This window comes from Gouania willdenowi, chromosome 18 (genome assembly GCF_900634775.1).
Source record: "Gouania willdenowi chromosome 18, fGouWil2.1, whole genome shotgun sequence".
Classification (NCBI taxonomy): Eukaryota; Metazoa; Chordata; class Actinopteri; order Blenniiformes; family Gobiesocidae; genus Gouania; species Gouania willdenowi.
In genome coordinates this window covers 16,564,723-16,583,865 of record NC_041061.1, presented here as the reverse complement: position 1 = coordinate 16,583,865, position 19,143 = coordinate 16,564,723, and the positions used below count along the sequence as shown (strand labels likewise).

The 19,143-nt window shown below is 36.1% G+C and overlaps 1 protein-coding gene across 1 annotated transcript in view; it reads left to right on the top strand.

Annotated features, from left to right (window-relative positions):
* The window catches only part of LOC114480827 (serine/threonine-protein phosphatase 2A 56 kDa regulatory subunit beta isoform-like), a 51,377-nt gene that overhangs the window by 21,325 nt on the left and 10,909 nt on the right, over positions 1-19,143 (top strand). Inside the window, exon 2 of the mRNA XM_028475248.1 lies at positions 18,493-18,689. Coding sequence (XP_028331049.1) covers positions 18,493-18,689 — 197 coding nt within the window. The remainder of the gene's footprint in view (positions 1-18,492; positions 18,690-19,143) is intronic.

Here is a 19,143-nt window from a genome sequence, read left to right as displayed (position 1 = left end):
TCTGATGGGAAATAGAGAAAACTTAATCAAAACCAAAAAGTCAGTGTTCAAAATGTTCACTCTTTGTTCTTGTAATAGCTACGCTGCCATCATTGTTACTGGTGTTGCTGGTTGTTTGTAGTGCATCCATAAGTATTCTGAATATGAGCAGGAATACAAAGTGAGGGCAGAGTACAGATCATACCTGTCAAGTTTTGGATTTGAAAATAAGGGAAATTTTCTGGCGCCCACTACGAGTCGTCCCACCCGACCAACCAAGCTCCAGTATCTCTTATATTTTAAGACAAGTGTACAAGAAATCTAAAATACCCACTTGTCAACCACTTACTAAATACAACTATGTGATTAGAATCTGGTAGAACTACCTTTATTAACATTAAAATGCTGTGAACATTCCTACTAGGGCTGGGCAATATGGACCAAAACTTATATTTCAATATATTTTCTCAAAATGGTGATAAACGATATAAATCTAGATAATTTTATTAAACAAAGTCTGACCAGAGAGACAATTCTGGGTTAAATTTGCTGATGCAAAATGCTACACAGGGACATTTATTAACAAACAGCTGATCAATATGTGACACTCATTAATCCATCTAACTGAGCTTTACACGTTGTTCTGAAAAGTAAAAGCAGCGACTCCTAAAACTAGTATTTTGATTCATATGATATATGAAATATTATAGTTTTCTATATCGCCAAAATAGAAAACTCGATACATCTTGAATCTCGATATAATTATAAAACAGCCTAAATAAAAACATAAATGTGTATATGAAGCACATGTGTTTATTTAATAAACTTACAGTTTATATATAAGTCAACACGTTGCATATTTACTGTTAATTTCACATTGCTTGTCTTTAAGTTAGACATTAACATTTTATTTCATTATATATTTTATTATAATTTCTCATACTCACTCATGTGGTTCTCTGGTATTCACTAATGACTTATTAGACACATTTATTACAGACTTTACATTCTTTTACACTTTTTAAAGCAGTGTATATTTGTGGCGCTTGTGATTGGCTGATTTTTCATGGTGACACGTCGTTCCTTCCGCTGTGGTAGACGTTAAAATCTGTTATTAATCTAACAGAACGTGTAACTGTGTCACATTCTGCTGCTATTTAGGAAGATAAACTCTGTCTCATTTCACAACGTATTTACACCAGTTCTTTGTTTTCTTCGTTGGAACGTCTTCATTCATCATCTCTCTTCTGAGTTGTTTTGTTTTGTTGCCGCTGTCAGCACTAATCTCACGAGAGCTGCCAACCAGTCCATTTCAGGTGGCAGTTCTCGCGAGGCTAGTGATGCCGTTCAGTTCAGTAAGGCAACTTTTAATTATTATTACATTAAAATACGGGATATTTACGGGAAAATACGAATACGGGACGATGGCGGGAAAGAGGGGTAAAATACGGGAGCTTCCCGGCTAAAACGGGATACTTGACAGGTACGATACAGACAGAGGGCATTGTGCATGTCAGTATTCCACTTAAACTAAAAATGGGCCTAAGCTACAAAGCAGAATCAGTGTTTGGGGAGCAGCGTCTCACTTGAATCAGACGTATACTGCAATAAGACGCATGCATTTATGTTTTTTGATTATATTGATGATTTAGCCCACTCTGGAAGCAATTATCACCCAATAGTGTTAATCACTGACCTAGTGGTACACCCCCAGGCGTGTAGCGATGACTCAGCATTGTTAAATTTATCAGCACATTTTGATTCCGTACGGCATTTGACTAAAATGCAATTTCGTTTAAGTCAAAATTGAGTCATCAGGACTATTTTAGTTATAGTCTAGTTTTAGTTGAGATTAAGATTTTATACCTGTTACGGATATAGTTGATTTAAGTATTAAGAGTTTATAATTTTCTTTAAGATTAAATTATCATTCATTGATCAACCTGATATTGGATGGTATTTGTTAGTGCTGTCAAGAGATTAAAAAATTGCGTGATTAATTAATCATGCTCTGTAAATAATCTAATCTTTTTTTTTTTTTTTAATTCGCACCTAAAAATTGCTGAGAAACGCCCTCAACTTGCTGTATTTTCATTGAAATTACATTATTATGGCAGATCAAAACATTGATATATAACAAAGTGGCTTTATAAAGCTATTTATTCGTTTTTAACAGACTTGAACAGATGCAGGCGTGGACATTTACGTTCCTCTGTATGTGAGACTATAGTCCCAAGGGCTGCGTGTCACACTGATGTGTACTTTTGTCAGTCTCCAAATAATAGAAAATACAAATGAAATAAAACGTCATATGTCGTGCTATAAGTTAGCACATCATAAACAGTGAGAACACTTTTCTGACACCAAACTTGTTGCTTTTTCTCTCCTTCCAATAATATTTATCCAGTGAGTTTGTTCATTGTTGCAGTTAGCACTGTCCCGAGTGTCCATGCTAGCTGTCCGCGCTAGCTGCTACATGTTTAGCATGGAGGTGGTAGTGAAGGCTGCAAAAGTCTTTCTTGCACAATTTGCACACAACTAGGCTTTTGCTTTCTATCCGGTGTTTTTAAAAGCCAAAATTTAACGCAAACAAAGCTGAGCAGCTCCACAGTGTCCCGTCTTTTATTGCAGTCCGTGCATTAGGGATGGGCGATATGGACTAAAAAAAATTATCCAGATAATTTCTGGTATTTATCAGGATAACGATAAACATCAAGATAAATAAAAATTATTATAAATAAATAAAATAATTCCCAACTTACAGTGTAAACAGGTTTCTTACAAACACTAATAAATCTGAATACGTCAACACTAGACACATTAAAAAAGGCTTCAATAGCTGCCGACTCAGAGTTCATGAGCTGATATTTTATGAAATATATCAGTGCATGTGGATCACGTTATTAGTGTTATTGTAAGTAATTCATTTATTTCCTCACTTAAAATATTATTTACTAAAAAAAAAAAAAAAAAGCACATGAAAAGCAAAACTAACTCCATCAGTGTCTTTACTGTTGCCGAATCTTGTTTCATTTATCTTATGAGTTACATAAAGTTATGGTTGATAAATAACTGATTTCCTAAAATTAAACCAGATCAAGCTGATGATTTAATCATTCAGTATATTTAGGTGTAATAATCTCAATAGTTAAATTAGTCTAATGGGACCAGCTTTGTCTGTGAACACGTGAAATATAATTAAAAATATTGCGTTTCACAAGTTTGAGATGAATTAATAATGACAATATTATTTATGCTAACATTTATTTCATGTTTAGCTTTTATCCTTCCATGCAAGTGTTAAATCTGACCATAAACAAATCTGTGGCTTTACGACAGTAAGACGTGTATTTTTTACGTGGTCTGTTATTTATATGGAGTGGTTAGCGTTAGCTCTTAGCCCAGTCTGTGTGTCGGTGTGTTAGCTTAGCATAGTTAGCTTTAGTTGAGTTTCCAGTTCATAATCGTTGAATTTGAATCGGTTCACTTTGTTGGATGGTTGTCTGGTTTTAACCAAGTAGCGGTCCATGAATGTATAGCAGCGCGGCAGCTTCAGGTAGCCATGACGTAGTCTGTGGGTGTGTGAGGGTTGAGGGGCGGGAGCGGCGGTGGTGCACACCGCTGCTGCGGAGACTTCGCTACGGAGCTGCCGTGAACAGCGTTCCGCTTCAGAGAATAATAAGTTGACAACAAACGGGTAGTTTTGGCCTGTGGAACGAGGTTTTTAGGGGCATTCTTGGCTAAATCACGGGGCAAATGGCCCGTGACCCTCGCTAATTTCCGACATGGGAATTTATCGTTTATATCGTGAGATGACATATTCTTACCGGTGAGAATATTTTTGACGATAAACGATAAAATATCGCACATTCCTACTGTGCATCAGTATTATTGGTATACCAGGAACTCGTGAAATGAGAGAAGTTTGGAGTGCTAAAAAAAAGCGAATAACGGACGTTATTTTTTCCTGTAATTAATGAATGCGTTAAAGTGACAGCCCTAGTATTAATGTTTGTAAATACACACAGACAGATTTGATGTCATCAAAGTATAAGACCATTTGATGCGTCTTGCGTTCACAAATGCAGCTTTCTTCCTATTGGATAACTATTGGATCACACAATAAAAGTAGTTTAGAATGATTCCTTTCCAAAAAAAAAAAAAATTTATTTGTGATTGTGACGATTATAGTTTAGGTTTTATTCATGAAAATATCGATATATTTTAATATATTTTACGATTACATGTATATTTTTTTAATTAGTCATTGTCTCGTTATTGTCAAAATGTAGTATATAAATATTTTAGTCAACAAAATGAATTCCGCACTAGATCTGCATAGATTAATTAGTGATGTGAAAAAGCTTAATGTGAGCTCAGAGAAGCGTCTGGCCGTGCTTAAAATGTGTTTGAACCCTAAAGTTTTTGTGGTCAGATTGAATTTATAATATAATATTTGCATGCTAAATGTTACATAAAATTAGATTGGACGAGCTTTGTTTTTTCGCAAGGAGTTGCATTCCAAATGTGCCCACTGCAGTCTGGGAAGGCATAACTGCTAACAATGAAAGGCCTAGAAGGACAACATTGTGACATTTTTAAGGAACACTAAGAGGAAGGAGAAGTTTGCTGTAGATATGGACTGTTAGCGTTCTGTTTGGGCTAAAAGACTTTCAGTGCTTTTAGATTCACAATAACTTACTTCACCTAATTCTATCTATGAAAATCACTGTTAAAAGTGTCACGTATAAAGAAAGGTATGTCAGCCTCGGATATGGTGGGGAAAGCTGCCAATGCAACCTAAGATTATATAAGAATATTCAGCGCTTGTGGCAATGTTATCCTGGCTGTGATTTAGCTCGTTGATGACAAAATTGATTATATTCTAGACGTTTTTTGGTTCTTTTTTTGAGTGGAAGAGTAGATGTTGCTCTTTATCTTCTTTTTTGGATTATATTCTACCGTGATATTCTGCAGAACATGAACATTTATTGAGATTTTCTCTTGTGCTCTAAATCCTAGCTTCCCAAAGTGGGGTACGGGTACCCCCAGGGGTACGCAAATTGTCATAGGGGGTACGTGAATGAAAATGAAAAACGCTGACAATATAAATAGAGCAGTTAATGTTAATGCTTATGCTAATGCTAGGTGAATGCTAATGCTAGGTTATTGTTGGGCTAATGCTAGGTTAATGCTAATGCAAGGCTCATGTTATTGTTAGGTTAATGCTCGGTTAGTTAATGCTAGGATAATTCTATTTCTATGTTAATGCTAATGTTAGGCTAATGATAATGCTATGTAAAAGCTAATGCAAGGTCAATCAATATTAATGCTAGGCTAATGCTATTGCTATGTTAATGTTGATGCGAGGTTAATGCTATTGCTTGGCTATTACTATTGCAAGGCTACTGCTAAAGCTAGATAATGCTAATTCCAATGATAAGCTAATGTAGTACGACGTGGGCCATGTACCTGCATCCTCACTGCATCATTTTCTTCAGGAAATGCAAATATAAATAAAGGCTACATTGTATATGGCATTACATAATTTTGTTTTTAAGTGTGCAGGAGTAGGTGGTACATGGGTTCAGGTTTAAATGTCTGAAGGGGTACGGGACAGTGGAAAGTTTGGCATACACTGCTCTAAATGATATTCTACGAGGGGTGGACAACAAATGCTATAGAGTACACGACCATATTTGGTCAACTTTGACCAAAAATCACCATAAAGATTAAAGATACTGTAGATGTCAACAATCAGATACGTTATTGTTAATGTTGCCAGCTTGACAGTAGATACACGTCTGACTGCAAACTAAATAATTAGACCTGTTTCAGACTTGCGATTGGTTATTTGATTTTCATTTTCAAATTGAAAAACTAAAATTGAAATTCAGGGCATGTTTCTTTGTCAGGAACAAAAAAGAATGAAGAAGCGTTTAAAAATTGGTTGATTTTTAATTTTGGTTTCTAAAACAAAAAAAAAAAAAAAAAAAAAATGAGCGTTTTTCATTATGGTGAGACCGGAAGTTGTTCTTTTCAAAATAAAAGCACATGTGAGGACGCTGCTGTTTTTCTGGTGCCAAAATACATGAATTATCTCCACGTTCTTCCCTGTTCTTTAAAATGTCTTTGGAAGCGTACCCCGAAATCATTCTAGAAATGGCAAAACTAGGCTTGTCATTCGCAGAAATTGCTGCAAAATATATCGAAGTGCATATACTGCGTCTACATACACTGACCCTACTAGTCCATTTAAACCAATATTAACTTTAACCAAGAAAAAGGCGTTATTAGCAGATGGATAGGTGTCTGTAGCATTTATTTATTCATTAAATCCTGCATTGACTGCTTGAAGTTCTCAAATACCTTGATTACAAAAATGATTGTTTTATGAAAATGAATTTCATTTACTGTTTTTTATTTATTTATTTTTTCCATGACTGTTAATGTGTAAAATACCCTTGAACTAATTAAAATATTCTAAAGTAGTTCTTTTTTAAAATTTTAAACCATGCCTAATTTTAAACCATGCCTGCATTTGTCGTCTTATGCTGATCACACATGTAGTGGGACCTTTTTTTTTTTTAGTTTTTCTTCATGACATAATATATAATAAATAAATGTAATTAAAAAAGGAAAAAAAAAGTGATTGGTCATGTTTATGTTGAAAATAGAGCTTTAAGCCAGAGTATCATACTATTATATCTGATCGCTTGATTAGTCAATGAAAAAATGGATAAAATACTCCATTACTAAAATATTCAGCCTTGCTCGTTTCAATTGTGTGGATGTTTTGTAACAAAAGGCCATGATAAGAGCCTTTAATTCCACCTGGATATGTTTGAATGAGCTTAATCACACTTAATAAGTGATTTCTTATCCAAACAACGCACGAAGTTGAGCTTTTAAAGCACTGTTTACTGTAAAACTGTCATATTCTCACACAGCTTGTATGTGGGCGGGAACAATTCCCTCTCGGTGTGAGTGTGTTTGTAAGAGCCAGCTGGATGGAACTAGTATTGGGTTACACCAGGCAGGCATGGAGTAGTCTTTGCACTCTGGTTGTCTCAGATCAATTAAGAGGAGAGTGGGGATGATGGGGATGGAGTGTGACGAAAGAAATGGATGAGGCGAAAGGAAATGACTGAACATTAGTCAGGTGGAGGAGGAAAAAAAGGCATGCAAGAAAGAGACAAAGTAAGAAAGCATTAGCAACCACAACTGCTGTGTCACTAAAGAGTTTATCCTTGGAGTACAACACCACCTGGATGACAAAACATCACTCTTAAATGGATGTCTGCTTGTCCACTTTTGATTTTTCTCATTTACCATCCCACTGTGTTACCTCTGAAACTCAGACACAAAGTGCTGTAAATAAATTTGATCTCCGTGAGATACTGTGGAGATATTGTAAACACAAAATAAAAAGGCTCAAATTGGCTCAATGGAGCTTTCCACCCAGTTGGCATCAAATCACAGCCAGGATTTAAAAAAGATACAGGAACGGGCACCGTTTCTTTCCTTTATTTTTCATATTTTCTTTCATCACAAATGTTGAGGATGTCTCCAGCTGGGATAAACATCTTTCATATTTGTTTACTATCAGTCCCCAATTTTTGTTTACCGTTCACAAAGCCAATATTGCTTTCAGAGGGGAATGACTTTCATATCTTCAGGACCTGGAAGTCATTTTGTGCTCAAAGACCGTGGAGGCTGCTTATAAAAAGCCTTTGTCTGAACGTATGCACCATTTTCTTTGCATGGGTTTGCCCTGAGATTAAACCGGCAGTGTGTATAAATATGTTTATTCTTGTGATTGTCTCTTTAATTCAACCTCGTGTGACTGGTAACCTAGTTAAGATACAGGGAGAGAATTGGGAAACGCCACAATCACTAGTAGTTCCAGCGTGATTCATTTTGTCGTCTTTTTGAATCATAGGTTAAGTTGAGGTTTTATTTATTCACACATGGTTTTTCAGGACATTTTCATCTCCTGACATATTTCTACTGTCATCTGTCAGTCTTTGTCAGAGGAGTTCTGCAGATCGCCTTTGATGGTTCCTTTGAAGTTTCACTTGACTTCATGGACACAGTTGAAACATGTTGGGAGATAAAAATCTCCTGAAAAACCCTTGTCTGAATAAAGAAAACCTCAACTTAACATACTATTCAAAAAGAAGACAAAATGAATCTCAATGGAACTATTACATGGAAGTCAAGTGAAACATCAAAGGAACCATCAAAGGCGATCAGCAGAACAGTTGAAAGCAGTTGACAGTCGAAACATGTCAGGAGATAAAAAAAATGTCCAGAAAAACCTTGTCTGAAGAAACAAAACCTCAACTTAACATACCACAATCACTATTTTTGAATGAGTGGATGGGTGAATTTATTTTGGCAATCTTTTCAGAAAAACTGAACAAACACCACACAATTGTCCAACGAATCAACCAAAATGGTGTCGGTTGAAGCAAAAGTTTATACACACCTACCCCATCACAAAAAACAAAACAAGGGTCCCTCGATATCATGAAAACTAATTAGGAAACTAATATCACTACTTTTACAATACGCATTCAATATGTATTCTTCAAAATAGTGTCAAAACTTTGATAATTTTTATATATGCCGTAAATACGTGCACATAAAACATACGGTATATATATGTATAAATATATTTATATACATACCTAAACATGTATGTACATAGTATTCATATTTTACTATTTGATACACTACTACACAAATTTCATCAGTTGAATTTTAAATAATACACATTATAAAGTGGCAATATTTAAATTAATAATATACTCTATCCTAATATATATTTTCTATTATGTTTATTGAGTAAGTAATAATATATTTTATACCATTATATACATATTATATACTTTTGCTGTCCTAGGTAAAATTGTTGTTGTTCTTTCTTATGCTTACTCACGATATATGATTTTAAAAAGCTTTTAAAACTGTTTCATGTTGGTGCTTTGTTTTATTTCATTTTTTAGGCAGTTCCATAATTTAAACCCTGCTATTGCTTATACCCTTTACCCTGTTGTTCTGACATGTTGCGTCTTGAAATGTAGTTTTCCTTATAAATTATATTCCCCTTCTCTCTCAAATTTTTTTCTGCAGCCGTTTTGGAAGTGCACCATGGCTTGCTTTATATATCATTGGGACAGTTTTGAGTTGGATGAGGCTCTTTTTTGCATTATGAATAATTTGTTCTGTACTGTATTTCCCCACAATTCTAGACAATAACTCAAATATGGTAAACCAAGTGTACAATAAAGTGTGTGCAGTGCTTTTTGAATGAGAATGTGCCTTGTTTAGCCCACGACGAGGATTACATCTTAGCTGCCTCAAAAAGTCACTTTTACATCATCCAAACATCATGCCTGGATTTCTGTACAACATCCACGTTGTGCACCCAAAATATACCTTTGCACTCCAAGTCTAGCACCTCTTTACTCTGTAAGAGGTTTGATGTTTTAAATGACGTATCGTTGCTTTTAACCACACACGCTGACTTCCCCAGTCTGAACACACATAATCTGAACTCTAAAATGAACAATATAATTGTCATCGTACATGTTTAGTGTTTTTGTGGTGCAAACACTCGTTCTGCATATGGTGGATGATGGCAACGATGGATCCCATGTTGTACTGTGTGACATGTATTTAGCGTGTTTAGCTTTGGGGCTAAAAGTACACACTTTTCTGGCTTTTGTTCCATTGTCAAATTGGCACTAGACCAAGAGACATCCTTAAGAAAACAGTAGTATGGTCCTTATATAGCTTGATATTTTCTCCCAATGGTGCAAGTCATACCTATGGCTGTGTATTAATACACTAAGTTTGGCTTTATTAATGCAGGTAACAAGAATGTGGATGGGATACTGTCTGTATTTCCATGTTAATATTAATTAAGGTTAATAATCAGAAACACTATTATTTTAATTTTTGCTGTCAAGTTTGGTAATATTTTGAGTTGCAAATATGATTGATATTTTTATTTTTTTAATTAATTTGAATAATAAAATAATCCTTAAGGGTACTGAGGATTGATCAGCTCGTAATTTTCATAAAAGATTATTGTTGTCGTCATTGTTTATCGAAATCATTACCACTCTTATCCAGAAAGTTTATTATTTGCACCATAGTATATAGTCATCTTAAAGATGTAAATCCTTGTTTAAATCAGAAATAAAATGGTTTAAAAGTGACCAAAAATGGTGGAAAAAGTGGGGAAACGGGATCTTAAAAACCACAGGAATTGGTTACAAGTTGCAAATTAAAGTAACCAAAAACGCACAGAAAATGTGGTAAAAAGGATTCAAAGGGTCAATGTTGGAGAAATTAGTACAAACAGTTAGTTTGAACTGGAACATATTAGGCATGACAAATGGTGAATGTGGTTAAATTGGCCAAAACATATGTATGACGTGGTGAAAAAAGGTTAAAAGTAACAATAATGGGTCAACATATGTGACATTAAGTGGGAAAAGTGGTGGAATGTCTTGAAAGTGGAAAAAATGTGCAGAAAAGGCATTGAAATTTGATGGACAAGTGGCAGAAATGGGGGTAATGTAGCAAAATGCATTAAAACAAGCAAAAATATGGCAAGAAAAAGTGATGAAAATAGGTTAAAATATGTCAATTTCGGTGTACTTGCAGAAAAACAGTAAAAATGAGCATAAATAGGCTCAAATTATTCAGAAAATATCATTAGTTACTTGAAGTCATCTGGCGACCCTCTCCCAGTGTCTTGCGACCCCAAATGGGGTCCTGACCCCAAGGTTGAGAACCCCTGGGTTAAGCAATAACAAACCTTAATCCAACTTTATTGGCCTATTCCTGGTACTGTCCATGCATTTCTATCTCCTTTTGATAGAATCAGAGAGATTTGTGTTTTTAATCAGGGCTTTATTACTGTTTATCTTCCATTCTCATTAAAAATCTAAAAGAATTGAAAGATCAGATGTTTGATCACTGATTCTAATCTCATCCGTTCATCCTTGCTCTAACCATGCGGAGTGTGCAGTGCACGTTTTCGTAGCAGTTTGTTATGCCGTGGACAGATTTAGAATTATTACGTGGATTAGAATATTCAGACTCTGCTCTTTCTCTCTTGCGTCACCTAAACCCCTTAAGGTGATATTTATACTGCTCTGACTTTTACACTGCATGGTGTCTCACCCCTGATGGCTACCATAGCATCCAACCTACTATTTATAACTGTGCCATTCTCCTCTCTCTATCTCCTTCTACATCATTCTACCACTTTCTCCCCTTTCCTTTCCCTCCTCATTTTTCCTTCTGCGTGCGTCACTGTATGGATCGGCTGTGTGTTTGTAATGACAGGGGTGCAGAGGCGGATGGTAGCTAAAACAGAGACTCTCTTTCTGCCTCTTACACACACATATACACACACACACTGCAGCAATTACAATAACTGTTATTTAAAGACCAGAGCAGCGCTTGCTTGTTCTAGGGGATAAGACGAGAAGCCTCTGAGAGACAAATGAGTGCTGGAGAGGATGTGGAAGTGCAACGAAGGAGGGGAAGTAAGGGAGGGAGGTACCCGGTGATGGAAATATGTGAGAGAATCAGGAGAGGGAGGAGGAGGAGGAGGATGATGATGTCATCCTTTAACCCTGTACCATGTGCATTCATTCCCCATGGTTTTCCTCCCCAGAATCCTCCTTCCCCTTTTCTGGATGCTTCTCTTCATCGCGACTATATTTAGGTTCATGCAGCTGTGTGAACGAGTCTCTTTAATGTTGCTGCTCCTTTTTCCCCAAAGTGATGCAGCTCTCCTCCCCTTCGTTCCCTGTTTAGACCTGAATTCTTACGTCACAAGCAGTTTTTTTCCCTCCTACTTCAGCTGTTTGTTGTTGTTTAGTAATACAGCTGCTTCTGTTAGCTCTTGATTGATGGTTCCATCCATCATCCATCCATCCATCCGTTTGTCATACACATTTACTCCGACAGTCATTCCAGACACTTCAATTAACCCCGTGCAAATCATCCATTAGACCACAGGTGTGCAACTTTTATCACAGCGGGGCCACAAAAATTAATTTATTATTTTTTTGATCCAAGGGCCACATTATCAATATTCGAGTCAGCATTTAGAATAAATGCATTAATACTAATGTGCTTTTGGTGTAATTAATCATTTTTTTAGGGTTTTTTTGGTGTAATTTATTTCTCATTTTGCTCTTTCTGTTGTTCTCTTGTCTTATTACTGTACTTTACCAGTGTACTTTTTTCTCATTTGGTTTTTTTTCTTGTGTTATGAGCCCATTTGTGTAATTTTGTTGTGATTTTGATTACTTTTCATTAAGTAATTTTTTCTCAAATTTTGTGTTTTTGTGATTTTGTTTTAGGGGCCGCTCAAAATTAGAGCGAGAGCCACATGTGGCCCTCGGGCCGCCAGTTGCCTATGTCTGCATTAGACCACACATAGGCAACTGCCGAACGGGGTCTAATTTTGTACCGCCCCCAAAATTAATCAGAATCAGAAATACTTAAATTACAGAAAAATATGCAAGGACGACAAAACACACACACACAAGATGACTACAAATGGATTAATGAAAAACATACAAAACTACGAAAATGACTCAGAGACACACACAACTCGTAAAACACCAAACAACAAAACTATACAGAATGACAGAAAACTATGCAAAACGACAACAAAAATGTGCAAAATGACTCCAAAAACACACGAAACGTCACTAAAATCAAATGAAACGACAACAGCCATACATTAAAAGACAACAAAAATATACAAAAATTACTGAAAAGCACACAAAACTACAATAAATATACAGATGACAACAAAAAAATAAGAGCAAAACATACAAAACTGCAGAAATACATAAAACAATTAAGAAGAAAGACACTCAAACCTGTTTGTTTTAATGCTCAGATTGGTCCTCATTCTAAACAATGACATGAATGTTGATCATTTGAATCAGATCGGAAAAAAAATCAGATTTTTGTGGCCCTCGCTGTGATGAAAGTTGCTCATCTCTCTATGTGAACGGATGTTGCAGAGATGGTCATGAACATTCTGTGAAGTTAGATAATGCTCATCCTGTTCTGATCGGTTTTTTTTTTTTTCAGCTCAGGATTGTTCCAGTAAACCTTCCACCACTAAAGGCTGAATATATTATTTTCACCAATGGGAAACACAAGCATGATCCTTTGGCGTGTAACTAAAGAAAAAGTGTGTGTGAAGTGAATCCAACTTTAGAGTTTGCGTAGATGTGTGTGCTGATTGGTGTTGTTTATTTATGTGGCGTATAGAGGAGATATTGGCGCTATCTATAATGGTATATATTAGAGATGTAACGATTCACTCAACTTCCGATACGATTCGATTCACGATACTGGGTTCACGATACGATTCTCTCACGATTTTTTCATTTACAAAATGGGACTGTAGACAAATTTTTTTTTGGGAAAAAACCTAGAAAATACTGTATTATTTTCCTTTTATTTTTCATTGTCAAAAGAATTCCTTGATTAACTATTCAAAACAATGCAATTTAACTAAAAATAAATCTTGAATTAAATAAATAAAGGAATAATACAATGAAAATGAAGCCTATTAATTTAAATTCTGGTTCTATAATAAACAATGCAAAACTGCATAATAGTTCTTTTTCTTTTAAAAGTGCAACTGAAAATGTATTTTGTGCCTTAACAAACGTGATTACACTGATTTACGTCATATTTGTTTGGACCAGCAGAGGACGCTGGTAACCCAGTGGTTGGTTGGCATGCAGATATCTTGCAGTGAAGAAGAGAAGCTATGCTAGCAGACAGAGCTAATAGAAAAACGTGACTTTTACAGATATTCAAGTAATATTACAGATATTATTTCGGTGCTAAACGGGTAATGAATCATTTATTAACATATTTAAGAGTAGAAGGCGGCCAGAAAGAAAGTATTAGCAGACTCCGCCCGCCGCCAACACTTCCAGATAGCGCCCTCTGCTGGTTAAAAAAGTACTGCGATTCAATTGTCAGAAAATCGATATCAACCGTGATACCTATGAATCGATTTTTAACTGCCTTACGATTAATCGTTTCATCCCTAGTATATATCTATTCATGAATATTATTATCTTTAGCATTATGAGGTGATAAATAAGCCAATTTCTTAAGGCGGTCCGAAATAATTATAAAAGTCTAATATTCCGTACCTCAGGGGTTCATTGGGAGGGGATTGCCAGATGCCTTCAAGAAACTTAAGACATTTTTGAGCTCATCTTTGCTTATTTTTACCTTTTTTCTGCAACTACACTAAACTTGCCATATTTGAACCTATTTTCATCACTTTTTCTTGACATATTTTTGCTACTTTGTTCTAATTTCTGCCACTTTATCAAATTTCAATGTCTTTTCTGCTTTTCTTTTGGATAGCAATGCTCTAGCTCATATGCAGTTTAAACAACAAGTTTGTATTGTTTCATGGATATTGTAAGTTTGGAACATTAAAGGTGTATGCTGTCAGTTATTAAAAAAAAAAAAAAAAAAAAAAAAAAAAAAATGGGTATTGCCGAAATCAGAATCGGCAGATCAGACTTTGAAAAAAATCGGTGATCACCCCTAATGAACAGTGTTATTAGAAGTAGTTTAAACAGTGAAACTGTGCAGAAATCCTTTATTAATACGGTTATTGTCCTTTGAAATAGGATTGATGGAGCTGATCATTTCCATGGATCATTCTCAGATTAGATTAGATCATCCTTCATGAGTCCCACAACAGTGAAACATTCAGAAATGAGACACGAGGCAGTCGGGTAAAAAGTAATTTGCTCCATCAAGCAAGAGTTTGCCTATTATTGCTTAACTGGTCAGTATTTCTAGTGGACGGGTGGCTAACATACAATGGATGAAAATAAAAACTTCAAGTCTTTGTTTGGAGATAAGATTCAAGTGTGGGAGCTCGTGAATTACAGAGCAAAAAGCTGAATAAGCTTCTATGTAGTAGTAGCACAGATTGTTTACCACATCTAATAGACTGAGATGAATGTTGATGATTGTTTCTTTAATGATTTATTGGTATTGTATAACTGGTGACGTTGGTTGTTGCTTAATTGTGTATCATTGCTGGAGGGAGTTTTTTTTTTTTTTTTTTTTTTTTAAAAAGGACCATCTTTGAATGGAAGAAACTAAACATGAAAACGCTAAATGACGAGCCTTCAGACGCTGCCAAGCTTGTGCCAAGTTGTCCAGATGACGACTAAAGCAGCAGCAGCTCCAATGCTCAGAAATCATGAAGAAAAACAAAAAAAAAGAAGCTCATTCATAAATGAGTCACTGCAGTGATTAAGAGCTCACTCAATATTCTAAATATTTCACGTGTGACATTTTCAAAATCCAATTTGAACAAATGAAGTTTGTGGCAAATACAGTGTGATTAAAGCAGGACCATGTGGACGTTGGAGACGTTGATACGTTGTCGTCTTCTCGTATGAGAAACGGACCCTCTGCTCATCGTAATAGTAACTTAGCAACTACTCCAAGCCTCTTGGCTGTCTTTTTGAACTCATTATTGTCCTACAGAGTGAAGTCCCTCTGTATGTTTCACTGCCATCTTCTCCATCTCCCACCCTCGCTCATGATACGTGACCTGCTGAGTCTCTACATTCCCTTCTTCTTCCCTCCGTTTTCTCACCTTCCATCCCACTGCCTGTCTACACAACACAGTTTTCTTCACCTCACTCTATTCCCTTTCTTTCTCAGTCCCAGCACAGCGCATCTTCACACAATTACTTTCCGTCAAAAATGGATTATATTTCACCTTCACAGTTGTGTACAGAGGGGGAAATGCAGATTGGGAGTAAGGAGGGAATGGAATGAAGAGTGAATGTTTTGTAAAGCGGACGGGAAACTGATTGAGATTGTTTGGACTGAGTTGGATGAAAGTGTTTGGCCTTTGGAGATCTTTACACTTGTTATTTCAGCACAAGTAGTCAGAAGATTGTGTGAATTTGGTTGTCACACGTGTGTAGTCACGGAGAAATGGCTGCAATTCAAGGACAAATCGAGCACTGCAGTGAAGCTCAGAGGAAAAAACCAAACGGTGGATGTTAGCAAGACTGAATGCAAAATTGGTGTTGATTAGAAGGTAAAGTGTTTAACAATGTCAACTTGTAAAAAAAAGAAAAAAGGTCATACATGGAGTCGTATCATTAATGGATAAAAAATGCTTAATAGAACATATTAGAAAACTGACGGTGACCAATTAAGTCTCTTGGTTATGGGAGAGAAAAATTTTTATTTCCGGAAACGTATCAATAGACCCCGGGACTATGGGTATGTTTTCCGTACCATTTCTACAGAAGCGTAATGTGCCTGTGTTTTCACTGTGCCAAGATGGCCGAGTGGTCTAAGGCAGTGGTTCTCAACTGGTGTCACCCTGGGACCCACATTTTGCCACGTCATTGAATTGCGACCCACTTTTTTTTTTTTAGAATTCAACCAACCAAAACACATTTGTATTCCTTTTTTTTTTTTTTTTTTTAACAAATCAATAAATGTTCCTGTGCAACATGCATTTCATAGCACGCCTGTCCAAAGTTTCTTTCAAAATAAAAAGCAAGTCCAACTGAAGAGACATTACGTTTTTATTTACTTTTGACCAGCTTTCCGTGACCCACCCAGTAGAGGTCTGCAACCCACTTTTGGGTCCCGACCCACCAGTTGAGAATTGCTGGTCTAAGGCACCTGACTAAAGAATTCCTCTTTCTGCTGCTGAGGGTTCGAATCCCACTTTTGTCATATATATTTTTTCATTTTAATATATTTAACATGGCAAATTCCACCTTTTAAAATACATATATGAAAAAAAAAGATTTTAGGGTATTTCCTGGGTTAGGATTAGGGTTAGGTCTAGCTTTAGGGTTAGGGTTAGGGATAAAATTAAAGGGTTAGCGGGGAAGCTAAAAATAAATATGAGCTAAAATAAAACTGACGGAACTTTAAGTCACATGGTGCACCTATCACATCGCTTAAACTGGCCAATGAGGGGCGCTGCGTATGAACAGACTAGCAGTCTATTCATACGTTTCCATATCAATAGCCACGGCCATTTTTTTTGACTGGATTTCCATGTCTGACCCACAGTCTTGCATTAAAGAGGCTTGACATCCGCACAAAATACAGTGAGTCATTCCCAGTTGAATAGATTGCCACCCACTGTGGTCTCACAAAAAATACAATGTATGCTAAAGGAACTGATGCTTGTTGTTAAAAAGAAAAAGTGAAATCCTATTATTTTCTGCTGTGTTTCATGTGTGCGAGCATTAGCATGTATGCAGTAAATTGAGAATTAGGTTTTCCTCAGAGCTTAATGCATTTAATATCACACTGTTAAGACAATGACGTCACCATCGACATTATAGATGCTGTCGTTGTGCAGGGTCAAGCGCTCGATTTCAAACCGTTTTGACTTGATGTTTTCCCAGTTGTCTCCAGGCTCTTAAATTGAATCATGTTGTTTCGGGCGAGCAGCAACAGCAAACTACGCACCCAAGCTAATTTTCCACCCGTGCAGTACGGCTCTTTAGTGAATTATTGGATGGATTACTGTAAAATTAATGGAGCACACATTCACATCTATGCCCTTACCACAAGCTCTAACTGCTTTAAGCTCTCCGTCATCGATCAGTGTTATATGTTGCATAGAACTGTAAAAAAAAAAAAAAAAAAAACACAAATGTAAGGAGGCCGCTGGCACTTTAAGTGAATAAACTGCAGATTTATGAAAGTCTTCACTGGAGAAGGGAATTTTTCCATATACCAACAGCTCATTTATAAAGAGTCTGAGCTTTATTTAGTACATGTTATATTTATTCAACAGCTTACAGGGCTCTACACAAACATTTTCCAGTGGTGGCACTGGTGCGACTAATTTTCTCATTTGGTCGCACCAGCACAGAATTTGGTCGCACCCCCTTTTTTTTTTTTTTTTTTTTTTTAAGCCATGCATGCTGATGAATAGTCGACTTAACTGGCTGTACTTAAATTAACTTAACAGTAGCATATGTTAATCTGCATTACTTCACCCCATGGAATTAAATTCCCCTGGTCAGAGGTCTGCAACCTTTACTCTACAAGGAACCATTTAACCTCATCTCAGCTGGATTAAAGTCCTCCTGGAGCCAAAAAATACCTTCTCAATGAAGGTTGGTTCCCAAGTTTTGCATTAAATTATAGTTTACAATTTTCATAGAATTTTTGGGGCAATTACAAAGTCAATTATCTGAACTCAATTACAAGTTATTTACAATTACGACAGCAATTTTTTACAATTATATTTATGCAATAATTGTAATTAATTATCAGTTACGCAATTATAATCATAATTGACCCCAACCCTGCTTCTAACTTTCTGCATGACTGATCTCATCACACGACTTCTAATGTTTAATATCTATCTCTGTATTCTTGTCCCCTTCTCCTCTTCTCGTCTCTGTTACCCAGATGCCCCGGTGGCAGAGTTACACGACCTGTTCTGTAAGAAGCTGCAGCAGTGCTGTGTGCTGTTTGATTTCTTGGACTGTGTGGCCGACTTGAAGGGGAAGGAGATCAAACGCGCGGCACTGAACGAACTTGTGGAGAGCGTGGCCACGAGCAGAGGAGTCCTCATTGAGCCTCTCTATCCAGAGGCTATAAAAATGGTAAGAAAAGGTCAAGGGTTAAAAAGAACACATTTCCAAAATAAAATACATTTTCACGGTTTTTGCCTTTGGAATGTTATTACTAAAGTGCTGGGCAACGATAAATCGCATTATTTTTGTGCGCAAAATTCAATAATCATTTCAAACGTAGTGTTTTGCACACTTTTATTTGAAAAGTACTGCTGTTTGAACAAATGTGAAACATCATTTGGCTTGTAAACACTTAACACAAACAAATAAGGTGCTTATTAAAGGGCCCATGTTCAAGGGGACACATCATGCTAAATCCACTTTTTTAGCCCTTAAATGCATTTTGTTGTATATTTAGATTGTTTAGAAGTACAGAAAAGTTCAAATTAGTCTCTTCAGGTGCTCCGTTGATATCTTTATATTCTGTTTTGGTCATATTTTTCAATCTGTTTCGATTTTTCTATTCTCTATTACGTTTTTTGAA